Source organism: Lynx canadensis, chromosome C1 (assembly GCF_007474595.2).
Source record: "Lynx canadensis isolate LIC74 chromosome C1, mLynCan4.pri.v2, whole genome shotgun sequence".
NCBI classification, from domain to species: domain Eukaryota; kingdom Metazoa; phylum Chordata; class Mammalia; order Carnivora; family Felidae; genus Lynx; species Lynx canadensis.
This window is the reverse complement of record NC_044310.1, coordinates 201,764,177-201,788,834: the sequence shown is the minus strand read 5'-3', so window position 1 is coordinate 201,788,834 and position 24,658 is coordinate 201,764,177. Positions and strand designations below refer to the sequence as shown.

Sequence of the window (24,658 nt, the reverse complement as noted above, 5' to 3'; positions counted from 1 at the left end):
CCTTCACGGTCATGCTCATGTCCTTCTGTGTGATTCAGGGGCCCCTGGAACTTTACTGGGTGGGAAACAGAGCCCTCGAGACTGTAGGCAGGAATTGGATCTGGAATGGGAAGTTTCTCTCCTGTATGGGGGAGTCCAAGGAACCCGCTTTTTAGGATCCCTTTAGTAGGAAACACTAATGTTGTCCTGGCAGGGAAAGGGTGGAGTCAACATCAGGGACAGGATCAGTCCAGCATCAGCATCAGGACAGGATCAGCCGGCATGTATTGGTGGCTGGCTACACATATATCCCAGTCCCCGGCGTGAGGGATATGGCAGCCGAGTTGGTAAAAATGCTGCTTTGAATGTTTTTTGGAGGCAGGTGAGTAAGACTCACAAAACGGTATTTGGGGAACAAGATATATTCCCATGATGAGATTATTTATACCCGAAGGACCAGAGACATAGCACAGAGAGCAGGCTTATTGGAGTTCCAAGGTTGGAGGGAGTCCTCCATACTGGGTGTTCAGGAAGGGCCTCGGGGCGGAGACCTTGTCGGAAAAGAGTGTGGACACAGGAGCCATTCCGCAAGCAAAGGCCTGAATGTGGGAATAAACCAGGAGATCTAGGGACAGGTCTGGATGGGGCAGAGCTTTGGGGCAGGGCTAATGGTGGGGGCTTTGAAGAGTTAAGTCTCTGGCAGACTTCATCCTGGACTGTGGGGATTTCACACAAAGACCACGAAGCGCGGAGTCCCAAGATGGGGTTCAAATCCTGTTGTGGCCAGTAGTAGTCGATGACTTTGGGCTACTCATTTACCTTGTCCTTTTCTGTGAAGTGGGGGCTCAAAGGTAATAATGGGACCCACCTCACTGGGTTCTCGTCACGAATAAATGAGCCAGTACAGGTGAAGACGGCTGGCACGTAGGGATAGGCATGACCTTGACCCTCTCTGTGTTCCTTTTGGAGGGGTCAGCAACTGAATCACAGGCCTTGGTGAGAGGTTCGTCGAGCTGGCTCGTTCTAGTACCAGTTGGATTATTTTACGTTTTCCGAACTCTGCCTCCCAAGCATGGGGCTAGCCAGGTTACGTCTGAGCCTTGGGTCGGCGGCATGGGCCCTGCTTCAAGAGGCATTCCGCCCCTCATGGCCACCAGCCCTGGGGAGAGAGCCAGCCTGAAACCCAACCTGTAGCTGTTCGCCCTGAGGCCTCACACTGTTTTCTCCCTGTGTTTTGCAGCCCATCAACCCTGAGAATGCCCCGAAGAATGTAGCCGACACGGTGAGTGGCAGCAGGTGTGGGAAACAGTCTGGGCATAGTGTGGGAAGCCCAGAAAGCAGAAGGTGGATTTGGGGGAAAGTGAACAGATGTGTTTGGGGACATCTTTCTGGAGTAGACTTGGGGAACTTGGGGGGAAGTGATGGGCTTGTGGGTCACGTGGGGACCTGGGCATCTGACATCACTTAAGTGTTCGGAAATGGATTGCTAGGGAATTAGGGAGGCAGGTGGGAGAGGCCAGTGGTTAAATGTGGGTTTCTTTATTAAATATGTAGAATGTGAGAAAGCCGGGCAGATGTTTCCAAACAGAACTTTCTGACTTAGCAGAAAGACAGACAGTTTTCCAATTTCCTCAAGGCTGCATGAGGAGGAAGGGAAGAGAGTGGGTGGGTCCCAGAGTGTGGAAACCGAGATTAGCAGCTGAGAGGGATCTCCTGGCAATGGCCGGCACGTAATAATGGGCTTACAGTTGGAGGGCTTGTGTTCAGATCCTGCCTCATACAAGCTGCTTCTTTTTTTTTAAGTTTATTTATTTACTTTGAGAGAGCAAGCAAGCAAGAGAGCAGGAGTAGGGGAGGGGCGGAGAGAGAGAATCCCAAGCAGGCTCCACACCACCAGCACAGAGCCCGATGCTGGGCTCGAACTCACAGACCGCGAGATCATGACCTGAACTGCAACCATGAGTTGGACGGTTAACCGACTGAGCCACCTAGGTGCCCCCTTCATTCAGGCTTCTAATTGTGTGGCCATTGGCAATTCATGAGCCTGCCTGTACCTCAGTTTTCTTACCTACAAAATGGGAAGAGGAAAATCATAACACAAATGAGACGGTTGGTTGGCTCTGAGGGGCTTTTAGTGGACAAAGAAATGATAAACACACAACTAAGTTGCCTCCGAGGCCCTTCTGCCAGCTCCCTCACCCCCAACCCCTGCCAATCCCAGTAGGTGAAAAACGAGGGTGCCCTTTGATTACTTTCCTTGACTCCCCTCTCTGACTGTGTTTTTTCTCCGTCTCCAGGGAGAAGGAGCTTTCCGGGGTGGAAACACACGGAAAAGCCTTGAGGAAGACGTAAGTATGGGGATGGGGAAGGGAAGGGTTTGGCTGGGCTCATGGTGCCCCAGGGGGATTGGAGGTGTGGATGATGGATACTACCTGCCTTGCTGAAGCATCCCTTACCTCCTTTCCAGAAGGACAGGCAGGGGTCTCTGAGTGCTATGGCTGAGCAGGGGAGGAGGGGTTGGAATGGTGAACAAGCCCCATGGACTTACATACTGGACCTCAGTCTTGGCTTTGGCTCCCAGCTCGGCTGGATCCAGAGCTCATTTGCCCATCACTTTGCCAGACCTCAGTGCTCCAGGCTGGGGAGGGAGGCAGCGAGGGTGTGCTGTGAGGTCTGGCTCGGTGGTGAGCAGGATACTAGCAGAGCTATAGCAGAGGGACTAAGGACAGAGGCGAAGAAGGACTCCTGGGCTCACAGAGGGTCATCAGACCTTGAGGAATTAGAAGCTCTGCTTCTTTGCAAAAAAGGGGTCTTTGCAAATGCCAGGATCATCTTTGTGGCTTCAGTGCCGTTGATTCTGGAGGAAGAAGCTGGAAGCTGGGCCCGTTGACCCCTCTGGGCTCTTCCTGGTGGGCAGTTTTGGTGGAGGTCAATGGGCAAATTGCTTAAATGGAGAGACCCCTGGGAAGGGCAGAAGGGGCTCTCCTGGGACCCTGCTCTGAGCGGTGCTCGTGTCTGGGCTTGTCCTCATGTGCCCGGGGTAGACACCCCACACAGTCGGGCCTTTCTCTTTCTTCCCCACTCTCGTCTGACAATTTGCCCCTATGCTGGCCTCCATCCTTGCTCGCCCTGATCCACAGAGGAACAGGGAGTGGTTTTGGCGGTTGGCACAGGGGGAGCTGTTGATGGCATGAGGCCCTATCATCTGACAGCTGCCTGACCCGCCATGGGGAGGGCCCCAGAGGGAGGTGCTCAGGCTGCGGGAGCCTGCAGGCGGCCGCCCTTGTGTGGTGAGCCCGTGGCCACGGCCACATTGCCCTGGGGCAGCCCTTCATGGCCAGCCCTGCAAGGCGGAGGCGTCCCTGGGGCTGTACGACCTGTCCAGGAGGAGCGGGAGCATGCCTCTTAAATTAGTGGGGAAGGCTCTGTTCAAGGTACGCGTGGGTCCTATGGGCACGGAGTGCACATGTTGGGGAGGGACTCTTGTCCAAGTTTGCGGTATTTTGGGGGCTGAGATGTGGGTCAGAAATTAGGCTTTGTGTGTACCTACTGCTGAGGACGAACTAAAGTAGTGCACCCAAAGCATATAATATATGCTCAATAAATATTAGCCATTCTTATTACTGTTATTTTGACCAAGGGCCCGGAGCTGGATTGAGTATTTTGGTGATCCCCAGACACCACCCCTATGGTGGATGCTATGGTCCCATTTAAAATTTTTTTTTAAATGTTTATTTATTTGAGAGAGAGAGAGAGAAAGAGTGAGCAGGGGAGGGGCAGAGAGAGGGGGAGACAGAGGATCTGAAGCAGGTCCCATGCTGCCAGCATGGAGCCCAATGTGGGGCTTGAACTCACAAACCATGAGATCATGACCTGAGCCAAGGTTGGATGCTTAAGCGACTGAGCCACCCAGGTGCCCTTGGTCCCATTTTTCAGATGAGGAGGTAGAGACTTGAAGGGGCTCAGTGAACTGACGAGTGCCTTCCCCACCCCTTCCTGGGTTTGCTGCTCGGATCTGGTTGTACCCTGCTCTCCCAGCCCTTGGCCAGGAGATGATGTGTGAACTAAAGCCTTTACCTGACGGCCTGGGCACACTTACGGCCAGGTCCTGATGCTGCTGCTTCCCCCAGCCCCAGCCTGGGCCAGACATAGCTTGTCAGGGAAAGCTGCAGCAAGAGAGAGTGAAGTTAGACATCATGAAGAACTTTTTGACGTGATGGTGGGTATGACCTTGGTCCCAGGAAAGAAAGAAGCGGCCCTTTAGTTGGGACGGGAGGTTTTTTTTTTTAGAAGGAAAGTTTGTTGATTTGGGATGAATGCGCGTGTGTCTAATGTGTGCCAAGGTGGGTAAGGGTTGTGTCCTGTCTGGATGTGGGAAAAGGGTTGTGACTTCTGGCGTAGCTAGTCTAGTCAAGGGAACACTAAGCGAGCGAGCGGATTCTAGAATGGCCTGTGTGCTGCAGAGGAGGGAAAACCTAGTGTCTAAAGTTCCCAGACACCTGTCTCAGGTTGGGTGATCCCAGGGTCTTTGGTCCATGCCCTGCTCAGCCATGGGGGACCCCCGCAGTCTGCCCCGTGCGAGGAGACCTGTGCTAGAGGCGGCACAGTTGCGGCCCTCAGCCTAGTGCCGTGCTGTTGGGCCTGTTTGTTGAGCTGTTTTCCTGTCCCTGGCCCGTGGCCCAGGACTCACAGGGCCGGAATGGCTGTTTTCCTCCAGCAGGGCTGGTGTGTAGAGAGGTTTGTGGATGCTGTGCTGTGTCGCACTCTGTTTTGGAAAAATCCAGGCTGGTGGGCAGGAAGGAGAGAGGAAGGGGTGTGGCTGGAGGGGCTGGTGGGGGCGGGAGGGGGTGGCCACGGCCCCCAGAGGAGAGGTAGGAATGGGGACGGGCCCCTGACGTAGATTGGGCACCAATTTCTGGCTGCCTGACGTGGCCCCTGGTGTTTCTTACGGACCCTCCTCCCAACTCTGCCCCCTGGGGACTGGGGCTCAGGAAACGGCTTTTCTTTTGGTCCAGAGCTGTTGTGTTTGGTCTGTGGACCTCAAAGGCAGGCAGGACTCTTCCCACACAGTTGTTGCTCTAAACCAACCCCACCCAGGTCCTGGGGTTCCCGCTCCTTGCTGCATGGTGGAGAAGGTGGTGGCAAATAACAGAACCTAGGGCCACAGACCTTGAGCCACTCAGAAGTGTCCGAGTGGTTGTTGGCAGTGGGGACCAAGGCAAAAAGAGTTGGCTGGATCTGCAGGACGAAGGGTGAGGGTTAGATACTAGGAGGAACTTCCTGGTAGAGAAGTAAGACACCGTTTTGGTGGGGGGGCTGTGGAACTTCCTTTCATGCTGTTCTCTTACTGAAAGCGAGACCGTGGTTCGGTGATGACTGTAGGGGAGCGTTCTTGGTGCCTAGGGAGTTGGATCAAAGTTGTATTATTGATCTCTGTCCTGGGAGAAGCTGGGGGGGGAGGTAAAGCCGAATGGGCAAAGGGCTTTGAGAGCCCCAGAGAGGAGAAGAATGGGATTACAGGCTGACAGAGAGCTTCTTTTTTCTTTTTAAAATAAAATCTTTGTAGTACTTTTTGTAAAACCCTCTGGTAGTTTCCCCTGGGGGCTTTAGGTGGAACAGGTGAATCACATAAGATCACACGAGCACTGTGCTATACCCATTTTACAGACTGGCCAGTGAGACCCGGCAGCAGAGTCTCATGCCTGTTCTTGAAGAGAACGGCTCCAGTATAAGCTCTCTGAGGTCAGGGATTTCGCCTCCTCCGGTCCCCAGCGCCTAGCACGTTGCCTGGCACACAGCTGGTGGCACTCAGCGAGGGTGTTTGGAATGAGGGAAGGAGCATGATGACGGACAGCAGAGATGACTGATCTCTCAGGGGGCTCCCAGCCTCTCAGAGAGGGTGTGTGTGCTGAGGCGTGTGCTGGGGGTGCCCATCTCTGGCCTCATGCGTGAGGTCACCTGTGTGTTTTGGAGCGTGAGGCCGTGCTTGCTCATACCCCCCGCCCCCACAACTATGTGTGGTTCTTCACGTCCACGAGACTCAGGCTTGTCACCCGTGTGTCTGCTTTCTGCCAGCGAGTGTCACATGTCCTCGAACTCTGCAGAAAACAGGAAGCCCCGTCAGTTAGAGGACGGCCCAGTGATTCAACAGGGGATGACCATCCAGCTGTTCCCGTCCCTGTCATCTGGTGGGGTCACGGTCCAGGGCAGCTTCCTCCCCTGCTGCCCCTTCCCTGGCCGGCCTGGAGCAGAGCCGGCTTGGACTTTGTCTTATCACCTCTGGAGGCGGCACGGCCAGACTCTGTTGGGGCCAAGTTTTTATTTATCTTCCCTGGCTTTTTTGGGGTGGGGAGGTTAAGGAATGTGGAGTGTTGTAACTTTGGGAGGGGGGTGGAGAAACGGGATCCAGCTCTCCTGTCCCGTTCTTCCTTTTCACCCCTGCGCCCGAGGAGGCTTCTGGCTCCCCTTGGCTCCCCAGTCCCCTCGCCAAGCCGGCCTCAATATCACGTTGTCTCCCTGCAGCTCCGTGAGCCCAGACCCATGGCCCTGACCACACCGCAAGCCTCGGCTGCAGCTGTGACTTCCAGTTGTTCGAGGCAGCTGTGGTGGCCTCCTCCAAAGTGGCTGTGGATCAGCAACAGATGAAACCCGAGGGGCTATTTATAGCAGGGTGGCCCCGGGGCCTGGAGCAGGGCCTGGGGCCTGGGGCGGTCCAGCGACTCCTCATCAGGGACCAGTGAAATCAAGACGGATGAAGTGTTGGGTCTCTGTGTTCCTCTGGGCGGGTAGTTTTGGAACAGCCTGGTTTGGGGCTTGAAAACCAAACATGATCCCTCTTACCCGCGCCCCCCCCCCCTCCCCCCGCCATGCCTGACTCATGCAAACCCAAGTTGTCAAGGCCAGGGGGCTGTGGAGACAGACACTTTCCTCCCCAACAGCCCCACTTGGTTCTTCCTGCTGCTACTGCAGAGGCTGAGTGGTTCGGAGCTGAGCTGTAGCCCACGCAGAGGGGGCTCTGGGTGCAGCCTTCTCACGGGTGGCTGGATGGAGACACCTCCTCTTAGTGGGGCTGCCCTGACTTTGGGCACTACCAGGAGCCCGGCCTCCAGGCTTCTCCGCCCCTGCCTTGTCGGCCCTGCAGGGGCCTGGAGGAGGCCGAGAGCGGCTGCTCTCCTCAGGGCCTCAGTGGTTAAACCCAAAGTCTGAGGGTGAGTCCTGCCAGTTGTCAGCTTCCCCAGGACTTGGGGGTGAGTCACCGTGCCTCAGTTTCTCCTCTCCCTAGTAGACTGTGGTCCTGTCTCCTCCAAGAGGTGGTTGCAACTTGGTGGTGGGGAACGGCTGGTTTCGGGGAGGCACAGGGATATTTGGAAGGTGCCGATGGACTCGGAGAGCCCTGGCTGGGCCTGGGAATCTAGAAGTGGGGCGGTCGATTTTGCATCACGTGAGGTGGCTGACAGGTGGGGGGAGAGGTGATGCAGGGCTCTGTGTATAGAGGTGAATGTTGGTTGTATGTGTAAGCACCCTTTTAATTGTACTAGATGCAGTAACAGTAACAATGAAGAGGTGCCTTATATGCATACTTCCTTTTAATCTTCAAACAACTCCGTAAGGATTGCCCCATCTTACGTGTGATGTTACAGAGATCCAGAGCATTGAGTACTCCCAGGTCGGCCGGCAGGGTGACCCTTAGCTTCCATCACGGTGCCATCGGGTCGTCTTGGGCTGTTTGGGACCCGAACTGGGGTCCGTTTGCCTAAATTTGTGCCGGTTGACAACCCTCGAGAGGGGAGCGGGTGAGGGGGTAACCCCGTGGGCGGTGGGTCCGTAGGAGGGTAACTTGCTGCCCAGCACTGGTCTCGGTGTGTACACGCCGCCCCTAGCTGCTCTCAAGCCACAACTTCTGCTCCAATGGCCCCTTGTTGCTGCTGTGAAGGGGAGAATCGCGGGATGGTGGTGGTCAGGGGGTCAAGGTTCAGAGCAGGACAGAGGCTGCTGTCACCGGTCTTTCCTTCTGTCATGCTCGCGGTCAGTATTCTCCCCTGGGGGTTACGGTTACAGCATCCAGGGAATCAAGATGAAATGTGTTTCCGTCCATTTTGAAACTCTTTTATTGAGCGTGTACTCAGTGCAGATGGCACCAGCCCAGACATCTCTCAGCATCTGGGATTTCTTCCTTCCCGGGGGAGGGAGAGCTGGGCCCTTTGGGGGCTCGCATGCACACTCACAAGTGATCGGCCTTGGTCGCTTTTGGCCTTAGGTTGCTGTGTAGCCTGGATGTTAGGGTGCCCGCGCTGGAATGTTGGTCAAGAAATAAGAGCATCTGTGTTTGTCCGCAGCCCTGATGCTCCGGGGGACATCTCTCCGCCAGCCTCCTCCATAATGCCGCTTGTCTTTTCTCTGTCCTAGGGCTCCAGCAGAGTCACCCCGAGTGTCCAGCCCCACCCCCAGCCCATCAGGTATGCCTGGCCTGTTGGGGGGGGGTGGCTAGGGATGGGGGTGCTGCTGTGAGGTCACTGTGGGTGTTTCCAGCAAATCATGCTTTTGGGTGCCTGAGACCGAAGTCATAAAGCGACAGGTAGGGACCGTGGGCGGATGCGCAAGCCACAGAGAGAGGATGCGGGTGGCTGCATACCCTTGGAAATGGTCATGTTTTAAGTTCTAGCTCGAAGCTAGGCCTTGAGCTGGATTTTTTTTTTTTTTTTAATGTCCCTGCACGATCCCATCTAGTCCTTGCAACAACCCTGCAGGGTAAGTATTTTTATTCCCATTTGGCAGATGGAGAAACTGAGTCTCAGGGAGGTGTGGTGACTTGTTACAGGTCACGCGACCAACAAGAGGCAAGACTTGGGTGTGCCTTCGGGACTGGCTGGCCTCATAGTCTATGCTAGATCCAAGTCCTCTCTGTGGGCAGGGTTTTTGATGTTGAGGGTCATTTAGAAAAGGAAAGTTCTCTAACTGGCTGGGCCGGCAGGGGCTGGGGGCAGGGATGCGCAAGGACTGGGTGCCTTGCTGATCTGTGTGCAGGTTCTGTGGTTTTTCTGGCTTGGGCCCTTCCCTCTCTGCCTCACCTTCACCTCTGAGGCTCCTGAGACAAGTGAGAATCTGGCTCCAGGGAAATGGAGCTCCAGCCAGAGAGGGCTGGTGTGTAGCTAAAGCCCCCAGTGGGTTGTGGCCGGGCTGCCAGCTGCCCGCAGACCTGAGCGGCCCCTTAGAGAATCTTCTTCCCTTACAGCTGAGAGCCACCTTGGGGTGGGTGGGTGCAGGGTGCGATGCTGAAGTTGTCCAGGTGGTGGCACCGTTCTGCCTTGGACCCATCCCCGCCCGCCCAAGGCTGCAGTGAGAACCTTATCTTAGGGACAAGGAATGGCCCGGCTCAGAGGTCAAATTCAAACTGGGCTCCTTACCACAGCCCACTGGCCCCTCTACCACTTGGCTCCTGCCCTTGTCACCATGGAGAAGCCATACCTCGCCCTCGGCACCCCCCCTCCCCCCCCCCCGCCATCTCCAAGCCCTATATACACAGTTGGGTTCCAAGTTAACCCTGGTGGTATCTCTCTGCTGCCCCTCCCATCTCACCTTGACCCTGCTGTAGTGAAAGAGTCTCAGAAGGAAATGTTGCCCACCTTGGATACAAAGAGGAAGTGAGACAATAGGGGGCGGGTGACAGGGTAGGAAGGTATGGTGACAGGGAGGGTGTAAGGTGGGCCTCAGAATGAAATTTCAGTGTCCTGAGACCCATTTCCCCTTCCTGTCAGCTTCCCGGGGGCCACTCTGGGCCCTCCTGCTGGAAGAGAAGCTGGATGAGGTATAAAGGCGTGAGCCCCCGCCTCCCCTCACCCGGTGCAGGGGCTCCCCACTTCCTTTAGGAGCTCAGGTGGCCACCCGCCGCCGCAGCAGTAGGCTCAGCACCCTCTTAGAAATCACGGAGGCTGCAGCCAAGAAATAGCCCTGGAAGGTGGTGGGAGCTGCCAGAGGTGGGGGAGAGCCAGGGAACAAAGGGCGGGAGCCGGCCTGCCTCTGGGGAGGGCTGGAATGTGCGCCGTGGTCTGGCTTACTGGAGCCCAGGTGAGCTTGTCACCTGAGCTGCCCTTTCCCCTGAGAAGCCTCCCCCCCACCCCCCTGCCCACACTAGAGCTCGGGAGCAGGGGGAGGCGGAAGAATGCTCAGCTCCAGGGGCACCTGCCGCTCTCCTTCCTGCACTAGATCCGTCCCAGGATCCTTTGAAAGACTTCTGCCAGACCAGGTGGCCACAGTGCGTTGGAAGGCTGAGCTGGACTCCTGGGCTCCTGGCAGGTTCTGATCCTGACCCCGACCTCTGCGTTTATAGGTTGAAGGCAGTGCCGACAGGATTGATGGCCACTAGGGTTGCTGTCATCGCTGTTTGGCTTGGAAATGGCCCGAGGTCCTTGCCAGCCTCTGCCCAGCTCCCTTTCCTCCGGTGCTCAGGGAACAGTCAAGCCTCCGGGGTTGGAATTGTGGGCCACATATAGCGTCTAGGGGGCACAGATCCCTACACCTTGCCCTGAAGACCAGGGTTCTGATCCGAACCCCCTTCTGCCTACTGTGTCTCCAGAAACATGAGTCTGAGCCGGACCACAGAGGACAGCTGTGAGCTGGACCTGGTGTATGTCACAGAGAGGATCATCGCCGTCTCCTTCCCCAGCACAGCCAACGAGGAGAACTTTCGGAGCAACCTCCGAGAGGTGGCCCAGATGCTCAAGTCCAAACATGGAGGCAGCTACCTGGTGAGGATGGGGCCCAGTACCCCCCGTCCTTTCTGCTTACCACCTCCTCGCTGCTGGTGCCCCTGCCCACCTGCCCTGGGCGAGCTCTTAGTCTCTCTCATGGCCTGAGTCCTCACTCACCCCCCCCAGCCCAACTTTACTGGGAGGAGTGTGTCTGCGGCTGGAATGAGGCGTCTGGAACCAAGTCACGTGTGCCCATGTGCATGTGTGCGTGTGCACATGAGTGTAGGTATATGTGCACGTGGGCATGCATGTGCTCGTGTGTATGTGTGTGTTGACCAGGAGGAGAAAGTAACAAGAATTCATGTTATTGCGTGCTTGCTACGACACAGGCCCTGTTCTATCTGCTCTCCACGTATTAAACTTCATGACAGCGCTAGAAATCAGGTTTTGCTGGAGCACAGAGAGGTGGGGCGTTTGCCTGAGGTCGGGAGGCAGCAGTGCCTCTGAGAAGTCCGAGGGCAGAGTTGTGGAAATGTTGCTGTCACGGGGATGGTGCCTGGCCCAGGAGGAACACATCACGAATGTGGATGAGGGGCCTGGGGGTGCTCTTCTCTAATGGCAGAGAGCTGGCATGGGGAATCAGACCTATCCTTGGCCCGAGGGGAGGGCTCAGTTCTACAAGGAGGTGCCTGTGGATTTGGGCTGCACCCACCAACCAGACCGTGCAGCCTCGAGGGGCCGCCCCGATCTGTGAGCAGAGGCCGGCGTAGGGGACTGCATTAGGTCCCTGGGGCTGCTGTAACAGATTGCCACAAACTTGGTGTCTTGAAACAGCAGAACTGACTTTCTCACAGTTCTGGAGGCTGGAAGTCCAAATCAAGGTGTTGACCAGGCCGTGCTCCCTCTGCAGGCTCTACGGGGGATCCTGCCTTTCCCCTTCCTGGTTTCCAGTGCCCCCCAGCGATCCTTAGTGACCTTGGCTTCTAGCTGCATCACCGCAGTCTCTGCCTCTGTCCTCACACGGCCTGCCTTCTTTCTTGTGTCTCTCTGTGGGTCTTCTCATCTTATAAGGACACCAGGCATCGGACCTAGGGCCCGCCCTAAATCCAGGATGATCTCATCTTGAGATCCTTAACTACTTACATCAGCAGAGGCCCTATTTCTAAATAAGGTCACATTCTGAAGTTCCAGGTGGATCTGAATTTTTGTGGGACACTGTTGAACCCACCACAGACACGCCTCTCCATCAGCTGTGTTGGGCAGCGTTGAGAGCCCGGCTTCAGACACCAGAGAGTCCTGGGTTTGAATGTTGGCTCTGCTCTCACTATCTGACCTTGGCCACTTTGCCTCACTAAACTTTAGGTTCTGCATCTGTAAAATGGGTCTAATTGTACCACCTACCTCTTATGGTTGTTGAGAGAACTAAGCCAGCTGCTAGGTGTAAAGTCCTCAGCATTGGGCTGGCAGGTTGGGGACACTCGAGTGGTAGCTGTTGTTAATGTAATAAAGTCTGTACAGTTACAGGGTCCAAGAATGGACTGGAAGCCATCTGGGATCATTCCCAGTTTCAGGATTCCAGGGTTCTGTGGGTCTCTGCTATGCCACCCTCCCTCTGCTTTCCCATCACAGGCCGTGTGGTCGCTTTCCTTGGCAGGAGGCGGCACGGTTTTCTTTGAGTTTTCTGGGCAATGAGGTGAAGGTGGAGACAGGAAATCCAGGGATTGGGGGAGTCTTATGGGACATGGTTAGATGTCGGAGGGCTTCTGCCAGGAAAGGGGTGTCAAGGGTCTGAGAGGCGCCACTCAGGGTGATTTGCACACTCGGAGGGAGGGCGTCCTCCCGCAGAGCTGTTGCATTTTTAGGCGGATGAGATTCTAAAGTTGACATGTGAAGTGGAAACCAGAGATGGCCAAACACTTATCATGTCACACCACCGGATTCCTGTCCAGTGTGGACGGGTGGCACATGGGATGAGACAGGCTGCATCCCCTTCTCACCTGCAGTTTGGGTGTCTGTCTGCTCACTGAGGGTTGGGGCGGAGTGTCCATGTACTTCTCTCTCCTTCTCTTCAATTTTTTTTGTTAATATTTTTATTATTTATTTTTGAGAGAGAGAGAGAGCACGTGCAAGTGGGGGAGGGGAAGAGAGAGAGGGAGACACAGAATCCGAAACAGGCTCCAGGCTCCGAGCTGTCAACACAGAGCCTGACGCAGGGCTTGAACTCACGAACTGTGAGATCATGACCTGAGCCGAAGTCAGACGCTTAACCGACTGAGCCACCCCGGCGCCTCCTCTCTCCTCTTTATCCTGAGAACCTGTAGTTGAGTGCGTGTTGGTCAATGTGTGGGTCTGATGGGACTCCGTTGTAAGCTTATGCATGGATAGAATTTTCACTGGGTGGTTGGGAGGAGAGAGACAGAGACAGAGACAGATGGACAGACAGCCAGCTAGCACCATTTCATGATCTCTTCCTTTTCCTCCTTGTAGCTTTTCAACCTCTCTGAGCGGAGGCCTGACATCGCAAAGCTCCACGCCAAGGTGAGCTGGTGTGGATTAGGGGTGGGGACTTCCCTCTGCCTGGAAGAGAAGGAGAACAGCGTGGTTCTCCCTGTGGTTCCTACTTCGGAATCTGGGGGCAAGGGCTGAGACACTTCGCAAAGCCTATTCCCTTTCTATGCCAGCTTCCCTTTGGAACATGGAAAATACTGTATTTATGGTTTCTGTAATACAAATTGCAGACAGCAAAGCTTGATGCAGCGATTTCCTACCCAGGTCTACCCCCCCGCCCCCACCCCGGGTGCACATAGCATCTCTGGGGTGAGACTGGAGCTGTGAGAATTTTAGTCTTATTGAAAAGCATTTTGGATTTAAACTGGCTGGGAATTGCCAATGGCTGGTTTTCACTTGTTCACTCGGCGGGCTGAGTGCCGGGCTTTGCGTGGATATCTGCTCTGCCTCCCGGATTCTGGTGCCTGTCGCTGTGGGACCCTGGGCAGGTGACAGTTCTCTGGGCCTCAGCTTGCCCCTCTGAAAGTAGATGGGCTGGATTAGATGTGCTCTCTTGGCTTTTCCAAGCATGGGTTCTCTTTTAGTTTAACGATCTGTGAGTTAAGCAAAGTTTTGAGGAGCCTGAGGACGGCCATTCAGATCTGCCCTCTGTCCCCTTTCGGGTTCTCTTGATTGGCCAGAAAAATCAATGGCTTGTGTGTCAGGGCCTGGAAAAGAGCTGTGAATGGCTGGGGGCTCTTCACTTTTCCTCTCTGGCCCTGAGCCAGGGTCTCTGGGCCACACCCTTGCAACCACTCTGGGTTGTTGGGCAGGGAGGGCGGGAAACGAGGTTGGCTGGTGGCCGCTGCCCTGGAGCCAGCATGTGGCGTAGGTGCAGCTCCCGCTGCCCCGGTTGAGTCTCTGGGGCTTCCGCCACTTCTCACTCATGACTTTGACCACAGGTCCTGGAATTTGGCTGGCCTGACCTCCACACTCCAGCCCTAGAGAAGATCTGCAGCGTCTGCAAGGCCATGGACACTTGGCTCAATGCAGACCCTCACAATGTCGTCGTTCTGCACAATAAGGTCAGAGCAGGGGCTGCTCTGTATGTACGTGTGTGCTTGTGTGCATGTACACACGTGTGTGTATGTGAGCACGTGCACACATGCGTAGACGTGTCCTCGGGTGAGTGTGTGTGCATTCTCCTTTCTAGGGGATGGTAGATCCTGTCCCGGGGGGCACCTGAGAAATGGGGGTTAGGAGCTTGTGGGACCCTCACGTGTGGTAGATGATCAACTGCGTTTCTTCTCTTTGGGACTCAGCCTGACCTGCTCCCCTCCCTGGCATCCCACTCCCTCCTTTGAACCACACCCCTCTCTCCAGCTGCTGCTCACTTTTTCTCCAGGCTTCTGGACGGGTTCTGGGGCAGCAGGGCTGGCCTTAGAAATAAAGGCTTTGTGTTTGGGGTTCTTTCAGGGAAACCGAGGCAGGATAGGTGTTGTCATCGCGGCTTACATGCACTACAGCAACATTTCTGCCAGGTAAGAGCCTCTCATTCTCTGAATATTGACAGCAGGAACCCTGTCTGCCCATCCCTCCATGGCCTCTCCCTTCCTTGGCTGGCAGAATAATGACAGGGGACAGGGTGGAGGAGCCCACGGAAAGGAGAGGGATCTGCCCACGGCTCTGAGGCAGGTGGCTGTGCACGGAAGGCAGGAGCAAGGAGAGTCCTTTACTGGGGGCACTGGTGGCAGCAGACTCAAGAGGCAGGCCCATCCACGGACACCCCATCCAGCCACCTTCTCGGGACCACTTTTCCTTGGCAAATAGCCCTCTTTTTTCCTGAGTGAGCAGGTGAGAGAGTCAGAAAGAAATGTTGGATCAGATCTGGGTCTGACAGAACCATCTAGAAGTTATCTCATCCTTGTGGGCCTTAATAAGGACTTTGGGGCTTGGGATGGGATGTTGCTAGAGAGTCAAGAACAGAGGGGCTATATTCTCTCTCTTCAAAATGATCTCTTTGCAGACAGATAGAATGTTCTATGAAGGGTTTAGACGGTGGTTGTGTGACTGTAAGAAACTTAACCCAGCCTAATCTTTCCTTAATGGTGAACATTTCCTGGGCACCTACTGTGTGCCCACATGTGCCAAGCTCGTTATACATGTTATTTCACTTAATTACCGTAACGACCTTCAAGGAAGGCACTTGTCACTCTCATTTGACAGAAAATGAAAATCAGGTTCAGAAGGATTAAGTAACCTGCCTCAAGGCACAAGGTTAATAAGGAGGCGGCACACTTGGTATGGGAACCCAGGCTGTCTGGCTCCAAAGCCCCAGGGCTGAGTCCTGCAGCATACAGGATGCAGGAGTGCCAGGGCACTCTTTTCCTGAAAGCTTCTCAGAGTAGGATGCCTGGAGGGCTCTACAGGTCTGGGGGAGCAGGGGTGGGGAGACCAGGGAGTTGGCTCCTCTGACCACCTGTCTCTCCCTGCAGCGCCGATCAGGCCCTGGACCGGTTTGCAATGAAGCGATTCTATGAGGATAAGATTGTGCCCATTGGTCAGCCATCCCAGAGAAGGTGGGTCTCCAGGGCTCACTGCCAATGCATGCACACGTGTGTGTGTGTGTGTGCACGCGCTGTCTTGGGGACTAGCCTCACGTACCCACAGTGGGTGGAACAGCCATGCCTAGGTGGGGGTGTACGGAGCATGCATATTCAGGTGCCAGCCTGGAGTGCTGTAAGCTTAGGGGCATGAGTGAGCCGGTGGGCAGCTGTGTGTGCCCACAGATGGGCATGGCCGTTGGCTCCTGCAGCCAGCGATGGAGAGCAGTGGGGCTGCTGGTGGGGGATGCATTGGTCTGGGTGCAAGAAGGCAGCTTATATCAGAAGGAAATGCCATGTTGGTCCTGGCCGCGGGACCGCGTCCGCGCTTGGGTGAGCCTGTAGGAGGCTGGCGTCATTGCCGCCTGCCCTGGGGAGGTCACAGATTCTTACCATAAGGGTCACCTTCTGCTGGGAGAGCTTTAAAAATTTTACCAAGGGCTCTCAAGCACGTGGTCTCATTGGAGTCCACAGCAGCCGAGGGAGGAAGCAGGGCAGAGAGGATTCATTGATTCATTGGATAAGTTTTACGTGCTCTACTACATTCCAAGTGCTGGGGATATCTAGTTGAGCAGGACGAAGTGCTTTGCCCACAGTGAGCTGATATTCCACTAAGAAAGATGGGCATTGCACGAGTAAATAGACCAACAGGACAATTTCAGGTAGCGGTTAGTGCTAGGAAAGAAAGAGAACAGAGTGGGATAGACTGGTGGAGGAGATTGGGGCTATGTAATGAAGGGGGTCAGGGAACACCTGTCAGAAATGATGGATTTGAGGCCAACCCTGCATAATGGTGAGCTACTGTATGATGATCCAGGGCACCCCCACTTTACAGATGAGAAGCCTGAGCCTAGGGAGGGGACTGAACATGGCCAGGATCCATAGCAAGTATTAGCAGAGCTAGAATGTACTTGGGGACCTGTAAGTCAGGTCAGGGCAGGGCCCCCAGGGTTGTGCCGCCCACTGTCCTGAGGGCTGGCCCGGGACTCTGCTCTGTGGATAACGTGCTGTTTAATGATGGCCGAGAGAGCACAGGGCTGGTGGACTGTGGAGAGGCTGCAGGTGAGTGCGAGTCAGAAGCCCAGGCTGAGAGGGGAGAGCTGGAGATGGGGAAGGGGGCCCTGCCCCTATGTGGCCAGAGCTGCGGGCCCACCACACATGGTGATGTGCCACACCACTCTGCACACCGGGGCTGTGGGACTGACCCTCTCAGCAGGGTCTCGTGGAGTTTCCCAAGGACATGAGCCATCAGGGAACTTTCAGGTCGTGAGAAGTACTTGGAAGGGGAACAAAACCCAAACAGAGCGTGATGGGCTAGAGAGTGATAGGGTGAGCACCAGGGCTGAACTTTCTGAACAGGTGACATGCAGGGTGAGCTCTGAGAGGAAGAAGGGAAGCATCTGAGGGCGGGGCTGGGGTCACCACGCAGAGGGGACAGCAAGTACGGTGGCCCAGAAGCCAAAGCATCCCACTGATTTTTCCAGCCCCTCAGAACACTGACCAGGCAGGCAGGACCCCCTTGCCTCTCTATGCTGGGGTTTCCCTTCTTATTCTTCATCATCACCCCCATCTTTCTTGCCTTGTTAGAAGGGTGCCGGCTCTGCTGGGGACTTACTCCCATTGTAGTGGGAAGCCCAAGCAGAAGCGAGTCCTCAGGCCACCTGGTGTCTTGCACCTGGCACAGGGCACCCAGGAGCCAATCTCTGGGTCAGCCCTCAGAAACAGGATGGCTTTATGTGCAGAAAATTCTGGCTGGGCTGCCAGATGCAGCAGCTGTGGATCAATGAGAATCTTCCCAGGGAGGAAAGAACGGTCATTCAAGTACCTGCTCGTCGGTCCCTGGCTTTCTACGTATGGCTGGTGGCCTTGGTCACGAGCCTGACCTTGAAGGATAAGAGGGACAAACAGAGGAGCATGATGTTACGATGACGCAGTGTGGCTCGGAGAGAGTGGGCAGAGCAGTCACACCCCTGCAGCAGAGCGCCTGGAGCACGGGGTCGGGGTTACCTCTCAGCCGTAGGAGTGTAGGGGACCCCACAGCGCACGGCGTATGCTTACACAGCGCGCAGTCGGGCGTATGTTTACATTATCTGTCTGCCTTGCAGCTTATATCTGCAACCGCACCTGCTTATGGGTGGGTGATTCTGTCCGTGCCCGTGTGTGAACATGCAGCTGTTGGCTTCATTATGTATTTGTTGCCACTTTCCCGCCTTCTGGGCAGTGTCGTTTGCAGGGACGGGAGCAGTTGGAGGAGAGGAGGGCAGAGAGGGAGGGAGGGAGGGGCTTTGCCTGCAACTCCCCCATTCATTGTCACCCCACCCCCGGGCGGCTCATTGTCCCCAGCACACAGACATATCCTGTTGGCACGATCCAGAGATCTGATAGGAACCGCCATTCCAGGTTTCCGGTTTGAGTAATGGGGCTGGGGGCTGGTCAGGGGCTGAATAGGAACCGGCGCTGCCCATCAGATTATCTTGCTTGGGTAGTCTGAGGTGACCCCACCCGGGCCCAGGGACAGAGGCCCACAGGCCTGGAGGTGGGCCAAGGAGCCAAGAGATAGGAGGGGACCATTGTCATGGTCATGTGGGTTCTGGTTCCACCAGCCTCAAAGAGCCCCCTTGCCTCTCGCCAAGTCTCAGGATTCATTGTGATTGGTGTGGCTGACTCAGCTCACCATTCAGAAAAAAGGAGGGCGCACTGACCAATCCACAGCAAAAGGACGGGCCTCTCTTTCTGGCAGGTGCATTGAAAGACAGCATTCCTTCTCTCCCCACCCACCCCCGGCTTTGTGTGTTCTTGCTGTGCCAGCAACTCTTTCTGGACCTAGTTTCCCCTTCTAGAAGGAGTGGAGATGCATTCTTCCAACAAGATCCAAAGAGAATTGGGGAGAGGAATACACAGTAGATATTAGATGTCTTTCAATACCAGATATAGAGGGTTTTCATACACTTCAGCGTGATATAAAAAAGTGAAGGACTGTAATTGTTAAGCTCTTACAGTTTGCTGGACTGTCATGTGGCTGGGGGTTTGTGGGGACAGAACTGGGGCCTGTGGTTATAAGCATAAGCTTGGTTTAAGCTAGGTTTAGGGGTGTTGGAGTGTTTGATGGTTGATCAGCCTGCCTTGTGCGGTGGTGAGCAGCTAAACGATGCCTGTCAGGGATGTTGTGGAGGGGAATTTTGATCCAGCTGATTTTTGGGCTGGGAGTGAAGCTGGAGAGGGATTTTCATTTTGACCACCAGGGGGCGCCAGAGAACCCCAAAGCAGAGTATTGCCTTGACTCCGCTCCTGCTTGAGTGGTACCTGCTTGTCCTCTCTGCTTGGGGCTCCAGGCAGCAAGAAAGGACGGTGCTGGGGAGGAGACCCCAGCTTCCAGGAGGTCTAGGAGGGTGGTGGTGGTGGGGAGCTAGGTGAGCCCAGGAAAGAAACCAGGATGGCTCTGCTCTAGGGCATGGCCTCCTGGCTGAAGTTGCCCCTCTCCCTGCCCCAGGTACGTGCACTACTTCAGTGGCCTGCTCTCTGGCTCCATCAAAATGAACAACAAGCCCTTGTTTCTGCACCACGTGATCATGCATGGCATCCCCAACTTCGAGTCTAAAGGAGGTACCTGCCTGAGCCCTCTGGCTTCCCCTCTTCCTGTCTCCCATCTTCTTTTCTTAAGAGGCAGCCTTGGGGTGGGGCGGGGAGGGTAGAAAAGTATGCTTGGATCGGAGTCCCGACGGCATGACTTCCTGAGCTTTCGTTGACCCTCAGTCTATTCATGGGTTAGATACTGGCAGTGCCTGCTGGCACATGATGTCGGATGTGGCAATGTATTTTATAAACTTAAAAATGCCTCTCAAATGAAAAGTTAGTATTTCTTCCTCCTTTCTCTTTCCATTTCTCCTTCTTCTTTTCCTTCTTCCCCTTCTTCCCTCCCCTCTCCCCAGCCCTTCCTTCCTTCACCCTCTCCCCCACCCCTGCACCGTTCCCGCTGTCTTAGCTAACATCACCCTCCTTTACAGGGTGTCGGCCGTTTCTCCGGATCTACCAGGCCATGCAGCCTGTCTACACATCTGGCATCTAGTAGGTATTCCACAGGACAAAGAGGCCAGGGGTGCCTGGGGCCTGAGGCTGAGGTCCAGGGACAGGGTGTGGGGGGATGGGCCAGGACCTCCTCTAGGAGGATCTCATCTAGCACAGGGCTGAGGGACAGAGGCAGCAAGCCTTCCTAGGAGCCCTCTGGCAGGGGGCAGTAGGGAACAAGCGTGCTGCCTGCCCCCTCAACAGCTCTCTTTCTCTCCGCTCGCCTCTCTCCCGTAGCAATGTCCAAGGAGACAGCCAGACCAGCATCTGCATCACCATCGAGCCTGGCCTGCTCTTGAAGGGAGATATCTTGGTGAGTGCTGCCCCTCTGTTTCGAGCCCCTCCTCCCTGTTTATTTTCTCTCCTTTCTTCTCTCTTCCTGCTCCCCTCCTGCCTCTCCAGACAAGATCACCACTCCTCGTGAGTCACCAGCCTTGGGGACATAGACTCTCAGGGCTCCTGCAAAGGCTTTCGGCCTCCAGTAGTCCTTGTGCATTCCCCTGCCTCAGAGTTGGACTCGCTTCTCCTACGCCTGTGTCTTGGTCTGGAATATCTTCAGGGAAATATCTCTCAGTGTGGGCTAGCTTCCCGTGGTGACAAGGACTCCTTCACTTCTAACTTCAGTCTTTTCTCCTGTAATTTAAATTCACCCCTACTTTTTCCTTTCTGTGTGAAGGAACTTCTTGGGAGGACAGTTTTGTCCCTACAGGGCAAGATTGGCCTCCAACATTCTGCTTTCTAGAAGTTTCCCCAGATAGCTCTGAAATCCTGTTTGGTATTGGTGACCTCTCCCTCAGTGGGCTTGGGTGAGCCCTGGGTTCTCAGTCGTGGAGCTAGTAAGGAGGCTCCCTGAGACCTGATTTCTCATCCTCAGTCCCCTGATGGGCTCTGCTTTCTTTCCCACCCAGCTGAAGTGCTACCATAAGAAGTTTCGGAGCCCAGCCCGAGATGTCATCTTCCGTGTGCAGTTCCACACCTGTGCCATCCATGACCTCGGGGTTGTTTTTGGGAAGGAAGACCTTGATGATGCCTTCAAAGGTGAGCTCACTGAGTAGAGGGACAGACCTAGCAAGGAATAACTATACCACAGGGTAGAAGAGCAATAATGGGGGAGCTATGGCAGTCAGAGAGGGGGAACCATTTTCTGAGGGAAGGAGAGTTGGTTAGGGAGGTGTCTCCCTTCTCTATCTGTTTGAGGTTTTGTCTATATCATACTGAGACCTGGAACATATCCACATCCATTCACCCATTCACTCATCCACCCATCCACCCATGCATCCACCTACTTATCCAAATCCTTCCTTCCTTCCTTCCTTCCTTCCTTCCTTCCTTCCTTCCTTCCTTCCATCCACCCACTCTTCCAAATCCATCCATCCATCCAACCATCCATCTATCCACCCACCCATCCACCTACCCACTCTTCCAAGTCCATCCATCTATCCATCCATCCATCCATCCATCCAATCACTCACCCATCCATCCACCTACTTATCCAAATCCATCCTTCCTTCCTTCCTTCCTTCCTTCCTTCCTTCCTCCCATCCATCCATCCATCTATCCGTCCATCTACCCACTCTTCCAAATCCATCCATCCAACCATCCATCTATCCACCCACCCATCCACCTACCCACTCTTCCAAGTCCATTCATCTATCCATCCATCCATGCATCCATCCATCCAATCATTCACCCATCCATCCACCCGCCCATCCATATCCATGGATCCATCCACCCACTCATCCATATCCATCCATCCAAATTCATCCATCCATCTATCTAACCATCCATCCAAATCTACCCATCCATCCACCCATCCATCTAAATCCATCCATCCACCCACCCTTCCATCCACCTACCCATACATCTACTCACTCATCTAAATCCATCCATCTATTCATCTGTATGTTTGTCTATCCTTCTTCCATTGGAACAATCATTGTGTGTCTATATGTGCCAGGCAGGCGCTAGACCCTGGGGATACAGAGAGAAAGAAGTCAGGCCCTACCCTCAGGGAACTCACAGTCCCATTGGAGATAGAGACACGCAAGTGTGATACTATGAAGGGACCTCTGCAGTGATGGAGACATGCACTGGCACGTCCCATCCAGGGAGTGGTCACCATGCCTACTGTAAGTTTGCTTCCCACACAGATCACACAGATGGTGATCTGTGTGCAGATTGGGCTCAGGCCAAGGGCAGAGAGTAGGGCTGGGGCTCGGGGGAGGAGGAAACTGATTCCCCCAGTTCAGAGAAGTGATGAGCTTCCCCTGGACTGAAGCCAGGAGGGCAAAAGCAGAAGATGCCATTATAATTCAGAACAGAATGTAAATGTTATCAGTCTTAACAAGGAAAAATAAAGGAATAACAGACAACATAAAGGTGGAGTTGGTAGAGGCAGAGGCAGGGGAGTGGTGCAAATTTTCTCCTCTTACATGTAGGGGGTCAGGAGACACCGTTGAAAATGAACAGATCAAGAAATAGAGGTTTAGCTTAGGATCTAAAGTTTCAAAGGCAATCAGAATAAATAGTAATAATAATAATAATAATAATAATAATAATAATAAGAATTGACTTAATAAGAAGGGAGATAGGAGTGATATTAGCGGGCCAAATTAATCATTTTCATAATGGTGAATCAGTGGAGATTACTTGAAATCGGTAAATTGAGAGATAGTGGCATAAAAATAGAGTCTATTATTTAGAGTCTTAGAGGTAACTGTTAGTGGAACAAGAAATAGAAATGGTTGGGCATGGTTATCTCAGGCAAGTAGGACTAGGGCTAAAGAGGCTCATTTCATTACGTATGTATGTGGTATTATCAACCCTGCATGTGCACATTATGTTAATCTTGTCTAGAAAGATTAAAATTTGAGTCCTTTTGGGGAATTCACTGCCCCTTTTTGTCTTTTCTTCTCCCTTTTCAGATGATCGATTTCCAGAATATGGCAAAGTGGAATTTGTATTTTCTTATGGACCAGAGAAAATTCAAGGTATTAGCTTGTTAGAATTCATTTTTTCCATGCCCTTGCTTTCATCCTAACCTGTCCTCTCTCCACCCCATCTGCCCTACAATTGTCAAGTTACTATGGCTACAAGGCAGGCCAGCAGTAAAGGATCTGGGTATTAGAGTGGACCCTCAGCTAAACATGAACCAATGACTTAATCTTTGGAGAATAAAAATAAAAAAGCCGACCAAGAGGTGCTGGGTTGGGTAAACTGTTCTTGTCCCATTAGGTCACCATCCTGTTATATTCAGAGGTTGAGGGCTGTGGTGGATGGAGGGAGTGGCTGGGGGCCATGCAGAGGAGCTAGATGGACGAGAAGTATTTATGAGGCCCGAGGTGGTTCAACCTGAAGATGAGAAGGCCACTTTAATAATAGCCATTAAGCCTTTAGACTGGTTATATGTGGAGGCCAGTTGTTCTCCATCCTGTTTGAGAACAGAATGAGGACGAGACGAAATTAGGTTACAGACAGTGGGACTCTGGGTAGATTCTAGAAAAGACTGCCAAGAGGAAAGGAAAGGGACTTGCCCTAGGAGGCAGGACTTGGGGCTCGTGCGCTCTTCCCCTTCTGTGGATGTGTGGGAGAGACTGCTTCTCCCCTTGGATTTCTGCCTGGAGTGGAGGGCATCTTAAGTGGGAGGAGGGGGGTTGGCTAGAATGACCTAGTGTCTTCTGAGTATCATGGCTGTGATTTCCCTGATGTCCTTGGCCCCATGCTGCTCGTCACAAACCTCTTCCACACTCCCCTTGAATCCAGGGGCAGGCTTTCTGGCCCCCTGGCACTGACCCAGGGACCCTAGAGACGCAGAATAGGACGAGACAGACACCCAGCCAGAGGGCTCTCCAGCTTTCTCCCTGGGAAGGGGGGAACTTCATTCCTCAGTGTTCCGTCCTGATTTACCCCTACGACCTGGTATGAGCCTTTTCAAGAATGCAAGAAACCAGACTCCTGGGTTCTCTGTCCAATTTAAGCTACTGGTCCCACCCACTATGGTTAAGAAAATAAGAAGTCCGTTAGGGAGCATCCCTGGGGAAGCTGTTGACTTCCTCTGTTTTTCTAGCTGCTGATTTTTTTTTTTTTTTCTCTTCACTGCCCTCCCGCCCCATTCCTCTCAGGCATGGAACACCTGGAGAATGGGCCGAGTGTGTCCGTGGACTATAACACCTCTGACCCCCTCATCCGCTGGGATTCCTATGACAACTTCAATGGGCATCGAGAGGATGGCATGGAGGGTAGGTGACAGCAGTGGCTTCTAGCTCCTCTCCAAACAACACTGCCCCTGCTCACATGGCCTTGGCTCTCTTGGTTGGCTGTGAACGCCATACTGGGTTCAAAGAGGAGGCAGAGGAGAGGTCCAGGGCACCTTGGAGAGCTCACAGTTCAGTGGGAGAAGATAAGACAGAGCATAGATAATGAAGACAGAGCTAAAGAATGCAGCCAAACAGCCACACGAGAGTGTATCGCTGTTGTTAAATGAGTCCCATCTACGGTGAGCAGTGAGTGCTCTGAGACTGGCAGGGGAGGGATTCTAGACAGCTGGAGTGGCCTGAGAGGGCTCCTCAGAGGAGGTGGCCTTGAGTGGAGCTTGAGAGAACTCCTGTGCAGCAAACACTGCATTTGTTAGATTTCTTTTCAACCTGCTGTTAGATTTCTCCAGGCTCACTGCCTGAGTTCCCCGGGGTCAGAGCACTAGGAATGTAGACACAGCATGCAGGACCTACAAGCTTTCATCAACAGCCAACGAAAATGTCGAAGAGCTGGAAATGAAACCAATAGGCTCCAAAATTTGAAAAGTAAGCTGCAGTTGAAATTAATGCAAAACCTAACATT

General features: G+C 53.9%; 1 protein-coding gene across 10 annotated transcripts in view; it reads left to right on the top strand.

Moving 5' to 3' along the window:
- Nucleotides 1-24,658, top strand: part of TNS1 (tensin 1) — a 181,496-nt gene that overhangs the window by 83,087 nt on the left and 73,751 nt on the right. For 9 of the 10 annotated variants that reach the window (XM_030327639.1, XM_030327638.1, XM_030327637.1 and 6 more), the window contains 14 exons: nt 1,220-1,261; nt 2,277-2,327; nt 8,386-8,435; nt 10,553-10,724; nt 13,155-13,205; nt 14,117-14,239; nt 14,631-14,695; nt 15,650-15,733; nt 19,248-19,360; nt 19,762-19,822; nt 20,060-20,135; nt 20,731-20,860; nt 22,747-22,812; nt 23,944-24,060. In XM_030327639.1, coding sequence (XP_030183499.1) covers nt 10,557-10,724; nt 13,155-13,205; nt 14,117-14,239; nt 14,631-14,695; nt 15,650-15,733; nt 19,248-19,360; nt 19,762-19,822; nt 20,060-20,135; nt 20,731-20,860; nt 22,747-22,812; nt 23,944-24,060 — 1,054 coding nt within the window. In that variant the 5' untranslated portion in view covers nt 1,220-1,261; nt 2,277-2,327; nt 8,386-8,435; nt 10,553-10,556. Of the gene's footprint in view, nt 1-1,219; nt 1,262-2,276; nt 2,328-3,261; nt 3,414-8,385; nt 8,436-10,552; nt 10,725-13,154; nt 13,206-14,116; nt 14,240-14,630; nt 14,696-15,649; nt 15,734-19,247; nt 19,361-19,761; nt 19,823-20,059; nt 20,136-20,730; nt 20,861-22,746; nt 22,813-23,943; nt 24,061-24,658 lie in introns of those variants that run through there. The other variant, XM_030327640.1, reaches the window with a different exon arrangement.